We start from the raw sequence: 13769 nt of genomic DNA, 5'->3' as shown, positions 1-13769 counted from the left end.
CGGTTAATTGGAAACCAAGTAAAGGCTGTGTATCCTTTTCAGACTAGAAATTGACTTGAGCTGTATTCTGCTCATGTCTATGTCACGTGGCTTTGTGTGTAACTGCTTCCACAGGCTAGCCTATTCAAACAAGGGTTATCAATAAGATCATAATTTTAAAAGCATTTCTGTACAGTGGATTTTTTTTCTTAAGAAACAAAACTTGCACAGGTAAAGTTGGGGGGAGATGGCTTGTGCCATCAAATAGCACAGGCCAAGCCTGCTATTTGGAACACCCTGCTTTGGGCACCAGGACATTTAGTTCTTCTGCCTTCAAAAGTCATCTTGTGACAGCATTATTATTATTTATTATTTATTAAATTTAATTTAATGTGCTGTGGCCTCACCATGAGGGAAGGGAGGCAAGCAAACCAGTCTTTCCTTTCTCTTAACATCACCCCTGCCACCAAGTAGACACTTTATTTTACTCTAGCTGTTTCCAGTAAATTTCCCCTTTAACATTCTGGACTTGAACTGGCCCAAGCTATTCCCTGTCTTTAGCAGAGTGATATGGCACTTAGGTGTGGGATGACTAACAAGGCCTCAGAACAGTTTTGCCAGAATTATGCAAACTTTATGCTAGAAAGATACATTAAGATGGTTTTTGAGAAAACATTTTTACAAAAAGCTAATTTTACAGTTTGCCCCTAAGAGCAAATAAAAAAATGTACTACCTTCAAGTCGATTCCGACTTAATGGCAACCCTATGAACAGGGTTTTCATGAGGCTGAGAGGCAGTGACTAGCCCAAGGCCACCCAGTGTGCTTTATGGCTCTGTGGGGATTCAAACCCTGGTCTCCCACATCATAGTCCAACACCTTAACCAAGAAAAATATAGGAAGAGCCCTGCTGGATTAGGCCGGTGGCCCATCTAGTCCAGCATCCAGTTCTCACACTGACCAGCCAGATGCCCTAATGGGGAGCCTGCAGGCAGGACCTGAGCACTACAGTAGTCTCTCCTTCTGCAGTTTCCAGTAACTGATATTGAGGAACTTCCTGCCTCTGACAGTAGATACACATTCTACGCTGTTGCCCTCACTAAGCTGGTACTTCCCCATTTGCATCTGTTAGGTCAGCTTCTGGAACCTTTCATGGTCCTCTCCTTTCACAGTCCATTCCTTTCACCTGTAGTGCCCAACAGTAGTTTTCAACCTTTTCAGATCTGGGACCCAGCTTTGGAATCTATTTGTTATTTTTTTTACCATATATTTGTGTGGTGGTATTGCTGCTGTTGCAACACCTTGAATCAGGCCACAACCCAGTAGCGGGTCCCAACCCACCAGTTGAAGACCAGTGCTCATACCTTTTACAGTGTTCAGCTCTTGTAAAGTGATTCCTTTTTTTCTCTCTTGAAACTCTTCAACTCCAGCTTCTCAAGTTTCTGATTCCACAGCCTTCTGACTCTATTCTCTAGCTTGGCATAAATACAATATTTTCACTTGCCCTCCCAACCTTTTAGCCAGTCGAAAGGAGAATGGATTCCTATTTAAGTTTATGTTCCCCTTAATTGCCAGGCTCCTAGGATGAACCCTTGACCCTCCTGTGTACAGCATCCTCTAGTTAGTACAACATTTCCTAAGCGAAGCAACCCGTTGTACTTCCTGTGAACTTTTGACATACACAGTCCCTATGCACAAGAGCCTTTAAAGCAAAAAGCAAACAATTTTACAATCAAATCATTTCAAATAAATGCCACCAAGGATTATGATGGCAGTTATTTTTGAATTGAAGGTTGGCATACAGTTGAAGGAGATTGAAATACAATGATGAGGTGAAAGAAAACAAGTGTGGAGGGAAGAGAGCTCCAATTCAGCCCTTTCACACAAAACGCTGAGGACACAATTCAGCCAAAATCAAGTCTTGATTTCAACTGGAGAGTTCAGTACATGCTGAAAATCTTTTCTGTTAAGATTAGTGGAATTTAAAAAATCTATTTAATTTGGCTGGATGGTGCCCATTTTCTCTTTAAATTGCACCATGAGCCTTTATGTCCAGTCATGAATTTAAATGCTTATGGTTTTACAAGGCTGCGCTATCAACTCTTAAAAATAAAACTATATTTGGCAACTTTGAGTGCAGTTTCTTCACCAAGTCAGTACAGCAGACAAGAAGTCTCCTTTCTTGCAGCTGTTCAAGTGCTGGCTTAAACTATGCTGTACAAAGATTGCCATTTACCTGAAGAGTAATTAAGAAGTGGATCATCTTTTATGGTAAACTTGCCTTGTGGTATTGCTTCCCAATATGTTGAAAAGAATCTAAACTATTAAGATGAAGTAGACATAGTGCTGTATCTAAACTATCTCTGCTCTTCTGGCTCCATTTGTTTATTGTGGAGTAGTGTGGCTCTTTTCTTTTGTAAGTGCTGCAAAAATTCAGAACTGCCACTGCTTAGCCTGCAATCCTAACACCACTTACCTGGGAGTAAGTCCCATTGATTTCAGTAAGACTTAATTCTGAGTAGACATGGTTAGGATTGTACTATTAGTCTGGTAATAAGTAGCAAAGTGTGGCAATGCAAATATGTTTTTTGTTTTTAAAAAGTTTTGGCTTTGTAAACCCATAGTCCAGCGATTAGCTGCAAATATCCTCTTCTTTCTACAGGGTGAATCGGTGAAATATTTTCTGGATAATCTGGACCGGATTGGCCAGTTGGTGAGATTTGCTTCTTTTCTGTCCCCACTCTATCCTCCAGTATTTAATATCCTTAATATTCTTAATGTATTGTACCTTTTATGTTCTTTGTCTGAAACACTCAAATCATATGACAGTGAAGATTCAAAAATTGTTGTTGAGAGAAATAGAATTATTAAGCAAGATGCAAAGAAGACATAGACATGCACGATGTAAAAAATGCAGAACTAAATGGAGAATCTCCAAGCAGAACTGGATACTGCCTGCTGTCTTCTTCCACTGTCCTTTAATTGTTTCCAGCTCTGTGTACTCTGACAGAGAAAAACAGCTGTTCTTAAATGCACAGAATTAATCCCCCCTCCCCCAAAAAACTGGGTACATAAAGCGGTTAATTCCAATATTGAGAATATTAGGATAAAAAGGATGTTGTGACAATATGGATATAGGCAACTGAATAATTCCCAAATGGGATATGAATTGTATGTATCCATCAGCAAGTCAGACTTTTGTTACAGTACACACAACACTCCTAATACACATAGGCATGGGATGGATCCTGTGTCTGCAAAAACATGACTCCATAGTCAGTTCTTCGAATATAATGAGCTCCACAGTACCGTTTCCTTTTTTGAGGAAGGGAGATGTTTCCCTTCCACCCATTCCTTAAAAAAAAAAGTTGTGAAACAAGGTAAGTGTACATTGTTGCTAAAACTATTTACACAATTATTAGACATACCTCATCCATTCACATTGTATGTAGTGAGACTTGGCCGATACCAGCAATAATGAAACTTGCATATTTTACCTTATCGGAAACTTCAGAATTTATTGCATGTGTTGTAAAGTTGCTGCACAGAACTTCAAAGGATATGTTCATGATGCTGAGGAGGCTTGTAGACTGTTCAAATTCTTCCTTCAAATCAAATTGGTTTAGGGCTAGTCCATGCAACCAAGCAGACATCATGAAAATTGCTTGAGTGAAAGTGAGCTGTTTGTGTGGCAAAGTGGCTTTGGGATTTGCTTACAGAACTTGACTGAACCCACATTTTCAGCTGGACAGGTTGTTTAACATTGGCCATTAGTTTCTTCTCCCTGTCCTTCCTTCTGTCACCACCCTATCAAGTGCATCTGTATCCTGCTTCAGTGAAGGCAGCTGTTGATCTGTTTTGATCTTTTCCCTATTTCTCTCTGTTGCTTTCTGCAGAACTATTTTCCCAGTAAGCAAGACATCTTGCTGGCTAGAAAAGCTACCAAGGGGATTGTGGAGCATGACTTTATCATCAAGAAGATTCCTTTCAAAATGGTGGATGTGGGTGGACAGAGGTCTCAGCGGCAAAAATGGTTTCAGTGCTTTGATGGGATAACATCTATACTATTCATGGTCTCATCAAGTGAATATGATCAGGTCCTTATGGAAGACAGACGCACAAATAGACTAGTTGAATCTATGAATATCTTTGAGACCATTGTCAACAACAAGCTCTTTTTTAATGTCTCCATCATTCTGTTCCTTAATAAAATGGACCTCCTAGTGGAGAAAGTGAGGAATGTCAGCATTAAGAAGTACTTCTCAGACTTCAAAGGTGATCCTCATCGGCTGGAAGATGTTCAACGTTATCTGGTACAGTGCTTTGACAGAAAGAGGCGGAATCGTAGTAAGCCACTCTTCCATCATTTCACTACAGCCATAGATACTGAAAACATCCGCTTTGTGTTCCATGCTGTGAAGGATACAATCCTTCAGGAGAATCTTAAGGATATTATGTTGCAGTGAAGGAAAACTTACCTCCGTCTATTCAAACATAACCTAGGACCAGCTTAAACTTTCTGGCCTTTATGATGGATTTTTTGAAAGATCCATGCTGTTTACTTGGCTCAAGGGGGTTGCAGAATAGCCAGTCCAAACAGAGGAGTGACAGGCAGAAGGATTGTGAGAGCTCAAGCTAGCTACACAATAACTTAAGTAAAAACATTACTGAAAATAGTAAATTACAAGAGCAGTGCCTTCTTTTGAACACTGAATAACATTATTGACTTCTGCCTTTTGAAAAGAGAACTCTAACTACGAAAAACCATGTAAAAATGTTTTGTGATTTTTAATCCAGTGTCGTTGGGCAACAGTGCCAGAATTTGCTGGTTGTAACGCCTGCCTTCTTCATTAGTTTTGGGTGCTAAATTAACAAATCCATTAAGTTAATTGATACTACTGTTTGGAGAATACATTGCAATATGTTCATATACTCTTAAGATCAATATCTAGAATTGGTGCATACAAAATTAATTGCCAGTAACCAGACTATGCTTGCCAAGGTGCTTATCCAGCTCTTGTCTGAAAATATTCACAAATATAAATTGAACTTGGCTGGTCATACAAGTGAATTTTGTTTAAGCAGTTGGCCTCAAAAGGGGCAAAAATCCAAGGCCTGGGATGGTGCAACACAAGGCTTTACTTTGCACTACATGTACAGTATCCATTGCATCATGGAAAATAAGTCTTTCACAGTAATACAGCATGAGACATGTGCTGACACCTCAGACGCTCTGTCAAGACATCTTCAACTCCATTTTCAGGCCTATAGTTGGAACTATATGAACATTTCCTCTTGACAGAATATTATGAGTGTTCCTCACAATATGGAAGCTTATTCCATATAAGCTGTCCTTTAGCCAAATGTTTGGTAAGCAGCGGCTCCCTGTAACACTAAGGCCAAATGCTCTTGAGATCACACATTACAGCTGCAAAAGGTTCGGATAGAAAGGCCCTGCATTCAATTAATCCTTAACTGTTGCTGCATGGATTTACTAGCCTATATAATATACACTTAAAATACTGTAAACTGCCAAGTCTAAAGTTGCCACTTTATGGCTACTACAGAGTACGTGTGAATTTGTAGGAGGCTGTGAATAATATTGATGTGAACTTGTTTTTTAATTCTAAAGTGTTCAATTTGACTATGGGTGCCTATTTTGTGTGTACAGACGTTTCACACTCTGTCTGCTATGAGGTATGTATTAACCAAACTAAGACTTATCATTTCAGTGCTATAGTCTTTATTCAGGGATCTTCTTAAACATAACAAATGTTTACTGTACCATCGGTACCATACTTGTCATTGCAAAATATAAAGGGCTTATTCTTTCCTATATCATGCTATCAGAACGCTGTAGCTTATGCCCCTATGGGACAAATAGTAGGCAAAGCTCCAGGTATTAATGCCACAAGTAACACCAGCCTTAAAAAATCTCTGATTACTTCTGCTCAGACAAATATAAGATTTATTTTCCTGTGTGGATGACTCAAGTTTATATAGGCATGTTTTTGTGTGGTGTAGCATGCTTTGTGAACCAGAAATCTTCCACTCTTGTAGTGATGTTTTATGCAAAATTAAGCTAAGTTTTGAAAATAAGGTTTATCTTCTAGTTTTTATGTAAAACTAAAATTTTAATAGGACAACCATAGTGGCTGCAGACTTTTCAACCTTTTGAGGTGAAACTAATTGACAATTACCTAGTGACGCTTGTCTTACTTTCTAGGACCGATTATTTTACTATTTTCATATCTGGCTATTTAAGGGTAAAGGCATTTATATCAGCAGTGACTGTACATTTCTGTTCATTGGGATTCTTCCTAAGGATGCCTAAGGAGATGTTTCATTTGTGTTTCTCAAAGAGCAATCTTGCCATGGCAAATAGCTGAAACTGTAAGCAGTTTCAAGAGCAATTTGTGATATGGAATATGCATCTTTTAAAATGAGAGGTCAAAATTCCCATCCCATTAGGCATGCTCAGAGCCCTGGGTATTCCTAAGTAGCTCTTCTTTATTTTGGTCACTACATTTTAATTTAGTTCCTCAGCAGTAATTTCCCATCTAGAAGTCTTGACTGTTCAATTTAAAGATTGCATTTATGTCTGCTTCCCCAAAGTGCCTCAGTTTTACCTAGTAACCTTCTTTTGGCCTTAAGTGACAGACAGTAGCACAAACTCTTCTATAACAATCTGAACTATGCTACCATTTGCATTTTAAAATAAATACCTAGAGCCAACTTCCTGTAGTTCTCAAACTATTTTGTTTAATACAATGCTACCCAGAAGTGTATTTTCTTTTTTTTTTGTAGAAGTATGGCTACCATAGTACTTGCATCTAGAATGCAGCATATTACTATGTTTGTTTGGTACCAGATACAGTCATCTGCTAGTGTAATGGGAGCCCCTTGCTGGGGCAAACATGATTATGAAAGGTTTTGGTAGTCCAGTTAAGGCTGCAGTCATAAAACTTGTCTCACTGAATTCAGTGGGGTTTACGCTCATTGAGTAGGGACTGATATTGCAGCCCATAGTCAAGTTCAATCTGATCCATCTTGCACCAATTTATTTTACTTTTTAAGACATTGTTAACTTTAGTTCTCCAACTCCTCATCCCTTCAAGCCTTCAGTTCCACATCTCGGTTGCAGTCACCAGCAGCTATAACTTTTTTGTTTAACATTGCAGTAGAAACTTGGTATAAAAAAATTTTTTTTACACTGTGTGTACACAGTCAGTCAAGGATGGATGTTATAACAGTTTCAGGATTGGAGTCCTAAAAGTATCTTTTAACAGTATGGCTTCACACACATAAGGGGAACCTCTATTCTAATCATAGCATTTCACATAAAATGTGTGTTGATATTTTGCTTTGAATTCAAAATATATATTTGCACTCCAGTACAGTAGTATTGGGTACTCTACAACCATCAAATTACCCGCTCTTTCTTTCTCCTGCCAAAGCCACAAAACATTTGCCTTTAATTGTAACTCTTGAACATTTTGTCCTAAGTATAATTAGTAAGGAGGGGAAAGATTTGTTGATGGAATGATACTTTTAAGCTGGGAAATGGGTTACACATAAGACAGCCTGTTAGAGGCCTGGAACTTATGCTTCGGTATATTACATACTAAATAGCCTTCAGCTATTGGCAGAGTTTCTTACTTGTCAGAGAAAGGTTTGCTGTGAAGAGTGTATACTGTATATTTGGTGTTCTTAGTCATGGACAAAGAAGAATTTTTTTCTTCATGCCTTCAACAGAGGATTTAAGAGTGTCTGTATATACATGCAAGTGTTCACACAGTCAGAAATAGGTTTTCTGCTGAATATCTGCTTATTTTGATATAAACTCTCCAAGAGCAAGGCCTTGCAAAAAATGCATTTTTTTGGTGAAATGGAATCTGCAAGTTGCATGAATTTGCAGCTCCTGTATTACACTGCATGTATAAGTGGACTACTCACAAGAGCAGTGTTTAATATATCAGCATAACAACAGTGTGTTGTTGAAACTAACTCTGAACCTATCAACATAGCAGCTGTGCTATCCAAAGTAAAAAGCTGGGATTTAGCAACATTCTGCCATCCAGATCCATTTCTGCAAGATGAGCAGAGCTTCCTTGGCCTGTTTTTGGCCCATAAAAAAACCTTTATATACATCTGAGAAAGCAATTGAAGTACCCACTGTTGCTATGGATGCAGTAGGTGTTGCTACTTCCACCACCAGTTTTCTTACTGATTTAAAGAACTCACATCAACAGGCCAGCAAATTACCTAGAATTTGGCTTGCTTCTCATACTTTTAGCTCTCTGTAGCCAGCTTGAAAATTACCTACCATAGTCCAAACAACAAAAATCACACTGACCTCCAGAGTTGGCTTCCTGGTGCTGAGCCAAAAATATTTTGCTGGGAGGAAGAGATTTGGAGGAGGGGAGGATCTAGTTTCTAAATAGACTTTAAAGCACTGCTGTTTAAACACTGTCGTGTGTGTGTGTGTGTGTGTGTGTGTGCGCGCGCGCGCGCAAAATGCCATCAATGAAGAATCTGTATAATTTGATGACTGTCTCTAGGAGAAAGAGTTGGCTTCTTGTTAAAACAACATATTGGCACCACAGTAGCTATTGGCACACACATTATAAATCTTTTTTCAGCTTGCCTGTTTGTTTACAACTGGGAGATGCAAATTCAGGCGTCTTCCATTGTAGTGTGAGAGACACTGGCCATGCAGAAGGTTTAATAAACTTACTAAAAACCAAGTAAGTGTCTCCTTTATAAAAACCCACACAGTTAAGTCTAGCTGGGGTCCCTCATACCTTAAAATATTTTATTCTGTTGTGTCCTCTCTTTGTTGTATAATTTATGTGCCAAGTTCAAACTGCAAATGCAAAGAGAATAGTCTGTTCAATTGTTGTTCTACAATGGTAGAATTCCATTCCTCTGTCAAAATATGGACTGAATGCTTTCAAAAACATAGGTAACTGTATTAATACACTAGGTAAAAACCAGAATCTACAGAATGGTAATGCCTTTATTAGGACCATCCTAAATGCCAGATAAAATCAAATTGCTAGAAGCACTGTAAGAGCTAAAACAGATGCACACTTTGTGCTGGTGTGGGTGGGGATCAAAGGTTTGAATTGTTTTCCACATGAAATATTACCTGTGCACATAAATGAATATGTTGGAGAGGGAAAGGAAGACTAGGCCTGGCTTGTTTGTTTGGTATGTCCAGTATCTCATGTGGGCCCAAACATCTGCTCCACCAATTTGCTGTATGAAAGATTCAGCCCAGCAACAACTACATTTGCTTGGGACTTTTGCACCTCTCCAAAGACTTCCTTTAGCACAACTAGTCCATAGCATGTTGTTGGATTAGTACTCGTAGAGATTATACATAAGAGCACAATAGAAAGGCAAGGCAGCAATTGCCTTCTGGCTCCTCCTTTTCCTGGTTGGTGGCTGAAGTAAGCAGCATAGACCCAAGTTTGTTTGTGTGTGTGTGTGCGCATACTTTTTTGTGCACCATCTTGAGGGCTTTAAGTCAAAAGTTGGGGAGGAAATAACTTAAATAAACAAATTAAATTAAATTGGGAACTGTCAAAAAATGCTGCCTAGCATTAACATTATAGCTGGGAAGTGATTGCAAAAATGTCTTCCTCTTGTTCATTGCATTTCCCCAGTGATACATTTGAGCATAACTGTTAGCATTTCTGTCTCACTTTTCAAGTGTTGCTTCACATATATTCAGCATTTGTAATGGTAGGCTAGTTTTATATCCATACTGCAGACATAATAGTGGCTTGCCTGCAGCTACTACTGAAGCAAGATTTTAATGATGGACTTCTTTGCTTATTGCTCACAATTAGCCACCAAGATACTAGCTGTATGGCTATTCTTTGCAGTATTATAAAGCATCAGAAAACTGAGTGTTTGGGGCAGAAAAGGCCTGTGTTAGCCTTAATTTGTAACTTCTACAAAAACTAAATTACTGTTGAAAAGTGACAAAACTTAAAAATGGGTTGAGATGGAAGTGCCGTAATTCATAATGGTAATATTTTTGAATTGTGTGATTTAAAAAAAAAAAAAACTGGTCCTTTCTAAGCACTAAAAGAGCATAATTCTTTGTGGCCTATTTTGCTGTGATAGCCTTAGTTTATGAAAGCTGTGGTTTAGATTTTTAAAATATTGTGGTGTAAAAATGTGTTACAGCTCTGAATTAGCTTACTGTTTTGTATATATGAATTTTGTAAATCTATTAAAATGTGACATATTGCTGTACGTTTTAGTGAAGTGTCTGCAAATAATTTAATTTCTGGTTGAGACCAGCTGTGGTAATGTACGCTGTAACATATGGGGTCAGCAAGCAGTAGCCCCTGAACCAAATCTTAACCTCCATAGAAACTGGCAGGCAAGACTCCCATCTCTTATCTAAGACAACTTCTTCTGCCAGAAATAGATGTGTAAGGAAGCCAGAAAGTTGGGCGGGGGGGAGGAGGGAGAGACCAGAAGGAAGAGAGGAAGGATGAAGCCATTTTGGCCATGATTAAAAAAGGTTTGGCTAGCTGATTATTTTTGAGGAAGTAGGAGAGCTGGCTTGTTGCTTACTGCTGCTTTACCATTGCCTCCCTCATAAATCTAGCTTCTACTTTAAAGAATTTCAGAAGAGTAATAATTCATTGCAGCAGAAACATTTTGTTTATGATCTCAAACCTTAATGAATTCATTGTGGCATGAGATTTTTATAGCATTTATCTACTTCAGATGCAAGAAATAGGCAGTGGAGGCCTTGGAACTAGATACGCTATGTTTTAGAAGGTGAAATGAAAAGATAAGGCAGAAGTACTGTTATACAGTACTGTAGTATTTAACTGGGGTGCTAGGAGTTCATTGAAGAGGTGCTACAGCTATGCCACGTTTTCTTAAACTGAAAATATAAAAGATTTTATACATACAGTAAATTAGGGTCTCCAGACTTTTTGGGCCCTGGTGCACATTTGGAAATCTAAAATGGTTGTGGATACTACAAAATACCTGTTTGGCAGATGAAAAATGGTTGGTGCTCAGATCCCCCTAAAAGGCAAAACACACAAAATCAGGCAATACACTCCTTGAAACATCCCCCCATAACAAAAAAAAGTTTTAAACACCTTCATGTTAAAGTTAGAAGGGGAGCAGGAACCTCTGCAGATTCCAAGAGTGTGTGTGAGGACCTCAGCAGTAAATATTAAATTCCAGCAGTATAAACATTGCAAACTACTGAAAGGCTAGAAGACAGAGTTGCAAAGACAGACATTGAAATGCTTGGGTTCCAACCAGAAGGTCTTCCTCTTTAGAGGCGTTGCATGCTCTACTATGGATTTAGGACTGCAGTTGAACTTAGCTGATAGCACCTGTTAAATCATTTCTCTTCAGCTGCCTAACAGCCAATAATAGCAACATGACCTACATCTGTGTCCCTGCCCCTGATGAGGACAGAGTTTATTGGAGGGAGAGAACCACTTGGGGGTGAAAGGAACGTAGTAGTGTACATTTCCCCTTATTCTACCTCCTGAGTCTTCCCTAAAGTGAACAAGCGGCACCATCTGTTTGCAGGCTGTGTGAGATCCTCACATGCAGTCCAATGTGTTAACTGAGATACTAAAGAGTTGGGAGATTTAAAAAGTGAGGACTTTATATCTTCCCATCTCTTTAGCTCTGCGAGTAAGGAACAGAACAAGGTTTGGCATTGGCTAGGACCAATGCCACATGTAGGATTTAGCACTGCCTGCTTAACCAAAGAGTGCTGGGAGAGAGGGTGAACGAACTATTCTATGTAGGCCAGCAGTTTGGAAACAAGTTAACTAATAGGATTTGCCAGGCTGCTTTAGATCTCTGGTTTGCAACTAGTATTAAGGCAAGGGTGGCTCTCCAGATATTGCTAGACTATAACTCCCATTATCCCTGACTATTGGTACACAATATATTAAAATATACAAATCAATACCAAAGCCACAAACAAAGTGATATAAGATAATTTATTTATTTATTTATTTATTTATTTAGTTTCATTTATAAACCGCCCATAACCAATGGCTCCCTGGGCGGTGTACAACATACAATAGTACAATAATACAATAATACAATAAATCAGCAAAATCACCCGATATAAAATACAGATGCACTAAACAATATTAAAACAACAAGAGCAATTACCACATTGAAATACATAAAGTATATTAAATATATTTAAAATGTATTAAAATGCATTTAAAATGCCTGGGAGAATAGGAAGGTTTTAGCCTGGCGCCGAAACGATAACAACGTAGGCGCCAGGCGTACCTCCTCAGGGAGACTGTTCCACAATTCGGGGGCCACCACAGAGAAGGCTCTGGATCTTGTCATTACCCTCCGAGCTTCTCGATGACTTGGTACTCGGAGGAGGGCCTTAGATGTCGAACGAAGTGCACGGGTAGGTTCATAGCGGGAGAGGCGTTCCATCAGGTATTGCAGGCCCACACCGTGTAGGGCTCTGTAGGTCAATACCAGCACCTTGAATCTGGCCCGGAAACAAATTGGCAACCAGTGCAAACGGGCCAGAACAGATGTAATATGTGAGGACCGACTGGTCCTTGTCAATAATCTGGCTGCTGCGTTTTGCACTAGCTGCAGCTTCCGAACCGTCTTCAAGGGCAGCCCCACGTAGAGTGCATTACAGTAGTCCAATCTAGAGGTCACTAGAGCATGAACAACTGAGACGAGGTCGTCACCGCCAAGATAGGGGCGTAGTTGGGCTACCAAATGAAGATGGTAGAACGCATTCCGAGCCACTGAGGCTACCTGAGCCTCGAGTGACAAGGAAGGATCGAAAAGAACCCCCAAACTACGAACCTGTTCCTTCAGGGGGAGTGTAACCCCCATCCAGAACAGGATGAACATCCTCCATCTGTGCGGAAAAGGCCCTCACCAACAGCGTCTCAGTCTTATCTGGATTGAGTTTCAGTTTATTAGCTCCCATCCAGTCCATTATCGCGGTCAGGCAACGGTTCAGCACATCAACAGCCTCACCTGAAGAAGATGAAAAGGAGTAATAGAGCTGCGTGTCATCAGCGTACTGATGGCAACACACTCCAAAATTCCGGATGACCATACCCAGAGGCTTCATGTAGATGTTGGAAAGCATGGGGGACAGAACCGATCCCTGTGGGACTCCACAATGGAGAGTCCAGGGTATCGAGCAATGCTCCCCAAGCACTACCTTCTGGAGACGATCCGCCAAGTAGGAGCGAAGCCACTGCGAAGCAGTACCCCCAACTCCCAACTCCGCGAGTCTCTCCAGAAGGATACCATGGTCGATGGTATCAAAAGCCGCTGAGAGATCAAGGAGAATCAACAGAGTTACACTCCCCCTGTCCCTCTCCCGACAGAGGTCATCATACAGGGCGACCAAGGCTGTTTCTGTGCCAAAACCGGGCCTAAAACCGGATTGAAATGGATCTAGATAATCGGTTTCATCCAAGAGCGCCTGGAGCTGGCTGGCAACCACCCGTTCCAAGACCTTGCCCAGAAATGGAACATTCGCTACCGGTCGATAGTTGTTCAAATTATCTGGGTCCAAGGAGGACCTGTTCAAAAGAGGTCTCACTACAGCCTCCTTAAGACAGCGAGGGACAACTCCCTCACTTAAGGAGGCATTGATCACTTCCTTGGCCCAGCCGGCAGTTCCAGCCCGGCTAGCTTTAACTAGCCAGGAGGGGCAAGGGTCTAGTACCGATGTGGTTGCACGCACCATTCCAAGCATCTTGTCAACTTCCTCAAGCTGCA

The 13769-nt window shown here is 40.2% G+C and overlaps 1 protein-coding gene across 2 annotated transcripts in view; it reads left to right on the top strand.

Annotated features, from left to right (window-relative positions):
• GNA12 (G protein subunit alpha 12) overlaps positions 1 to 10231 on the top strand; it is a 46858-nt gene extending 36627 nt beyond the window's left edge. For both annotated transcript variants that reach the window (XM_061599412.1, XM_061599411.1), the window contains 2 exons: positions 2641 to 2691; positions 3875 to 10231. In XM_061599412.1, coding sequence (XP_061455396.1) covers positions 2641 to 2691; positions 3875 to 4444 — 621 coding nt within the window. In that variant the 3' untranslated portion in view covers positions 4445 to 10231. The remainder of the gene's footprint in view (positions 1 to 2640; positions 2692 to 3874) is intronic.
• Positions 10232 to 13769: the final 3538 nt, after the last annotated feature.

This window comes from Rhineura floridana, chromosome 17 (assembly GCF_030035675.1).
Source record: "Rhineura floridana isolate rRhiFlo1 chromosome 17, rRhiFlo1.hap2, whole genome shotgun sequence".
In the NCBI taxonomy this organism is placed as follows: Eukaryota; Metazoa; Chordata; class Lepidosauria; order Squamata; family Rhineuridae; genus Rhineura; species Rhineura floridana.
The sequence above is the reverse complement of the archived record's forward strand: the minus strand, read 5'-3'. Positions and strand labels throughout refer to the sequence as shown.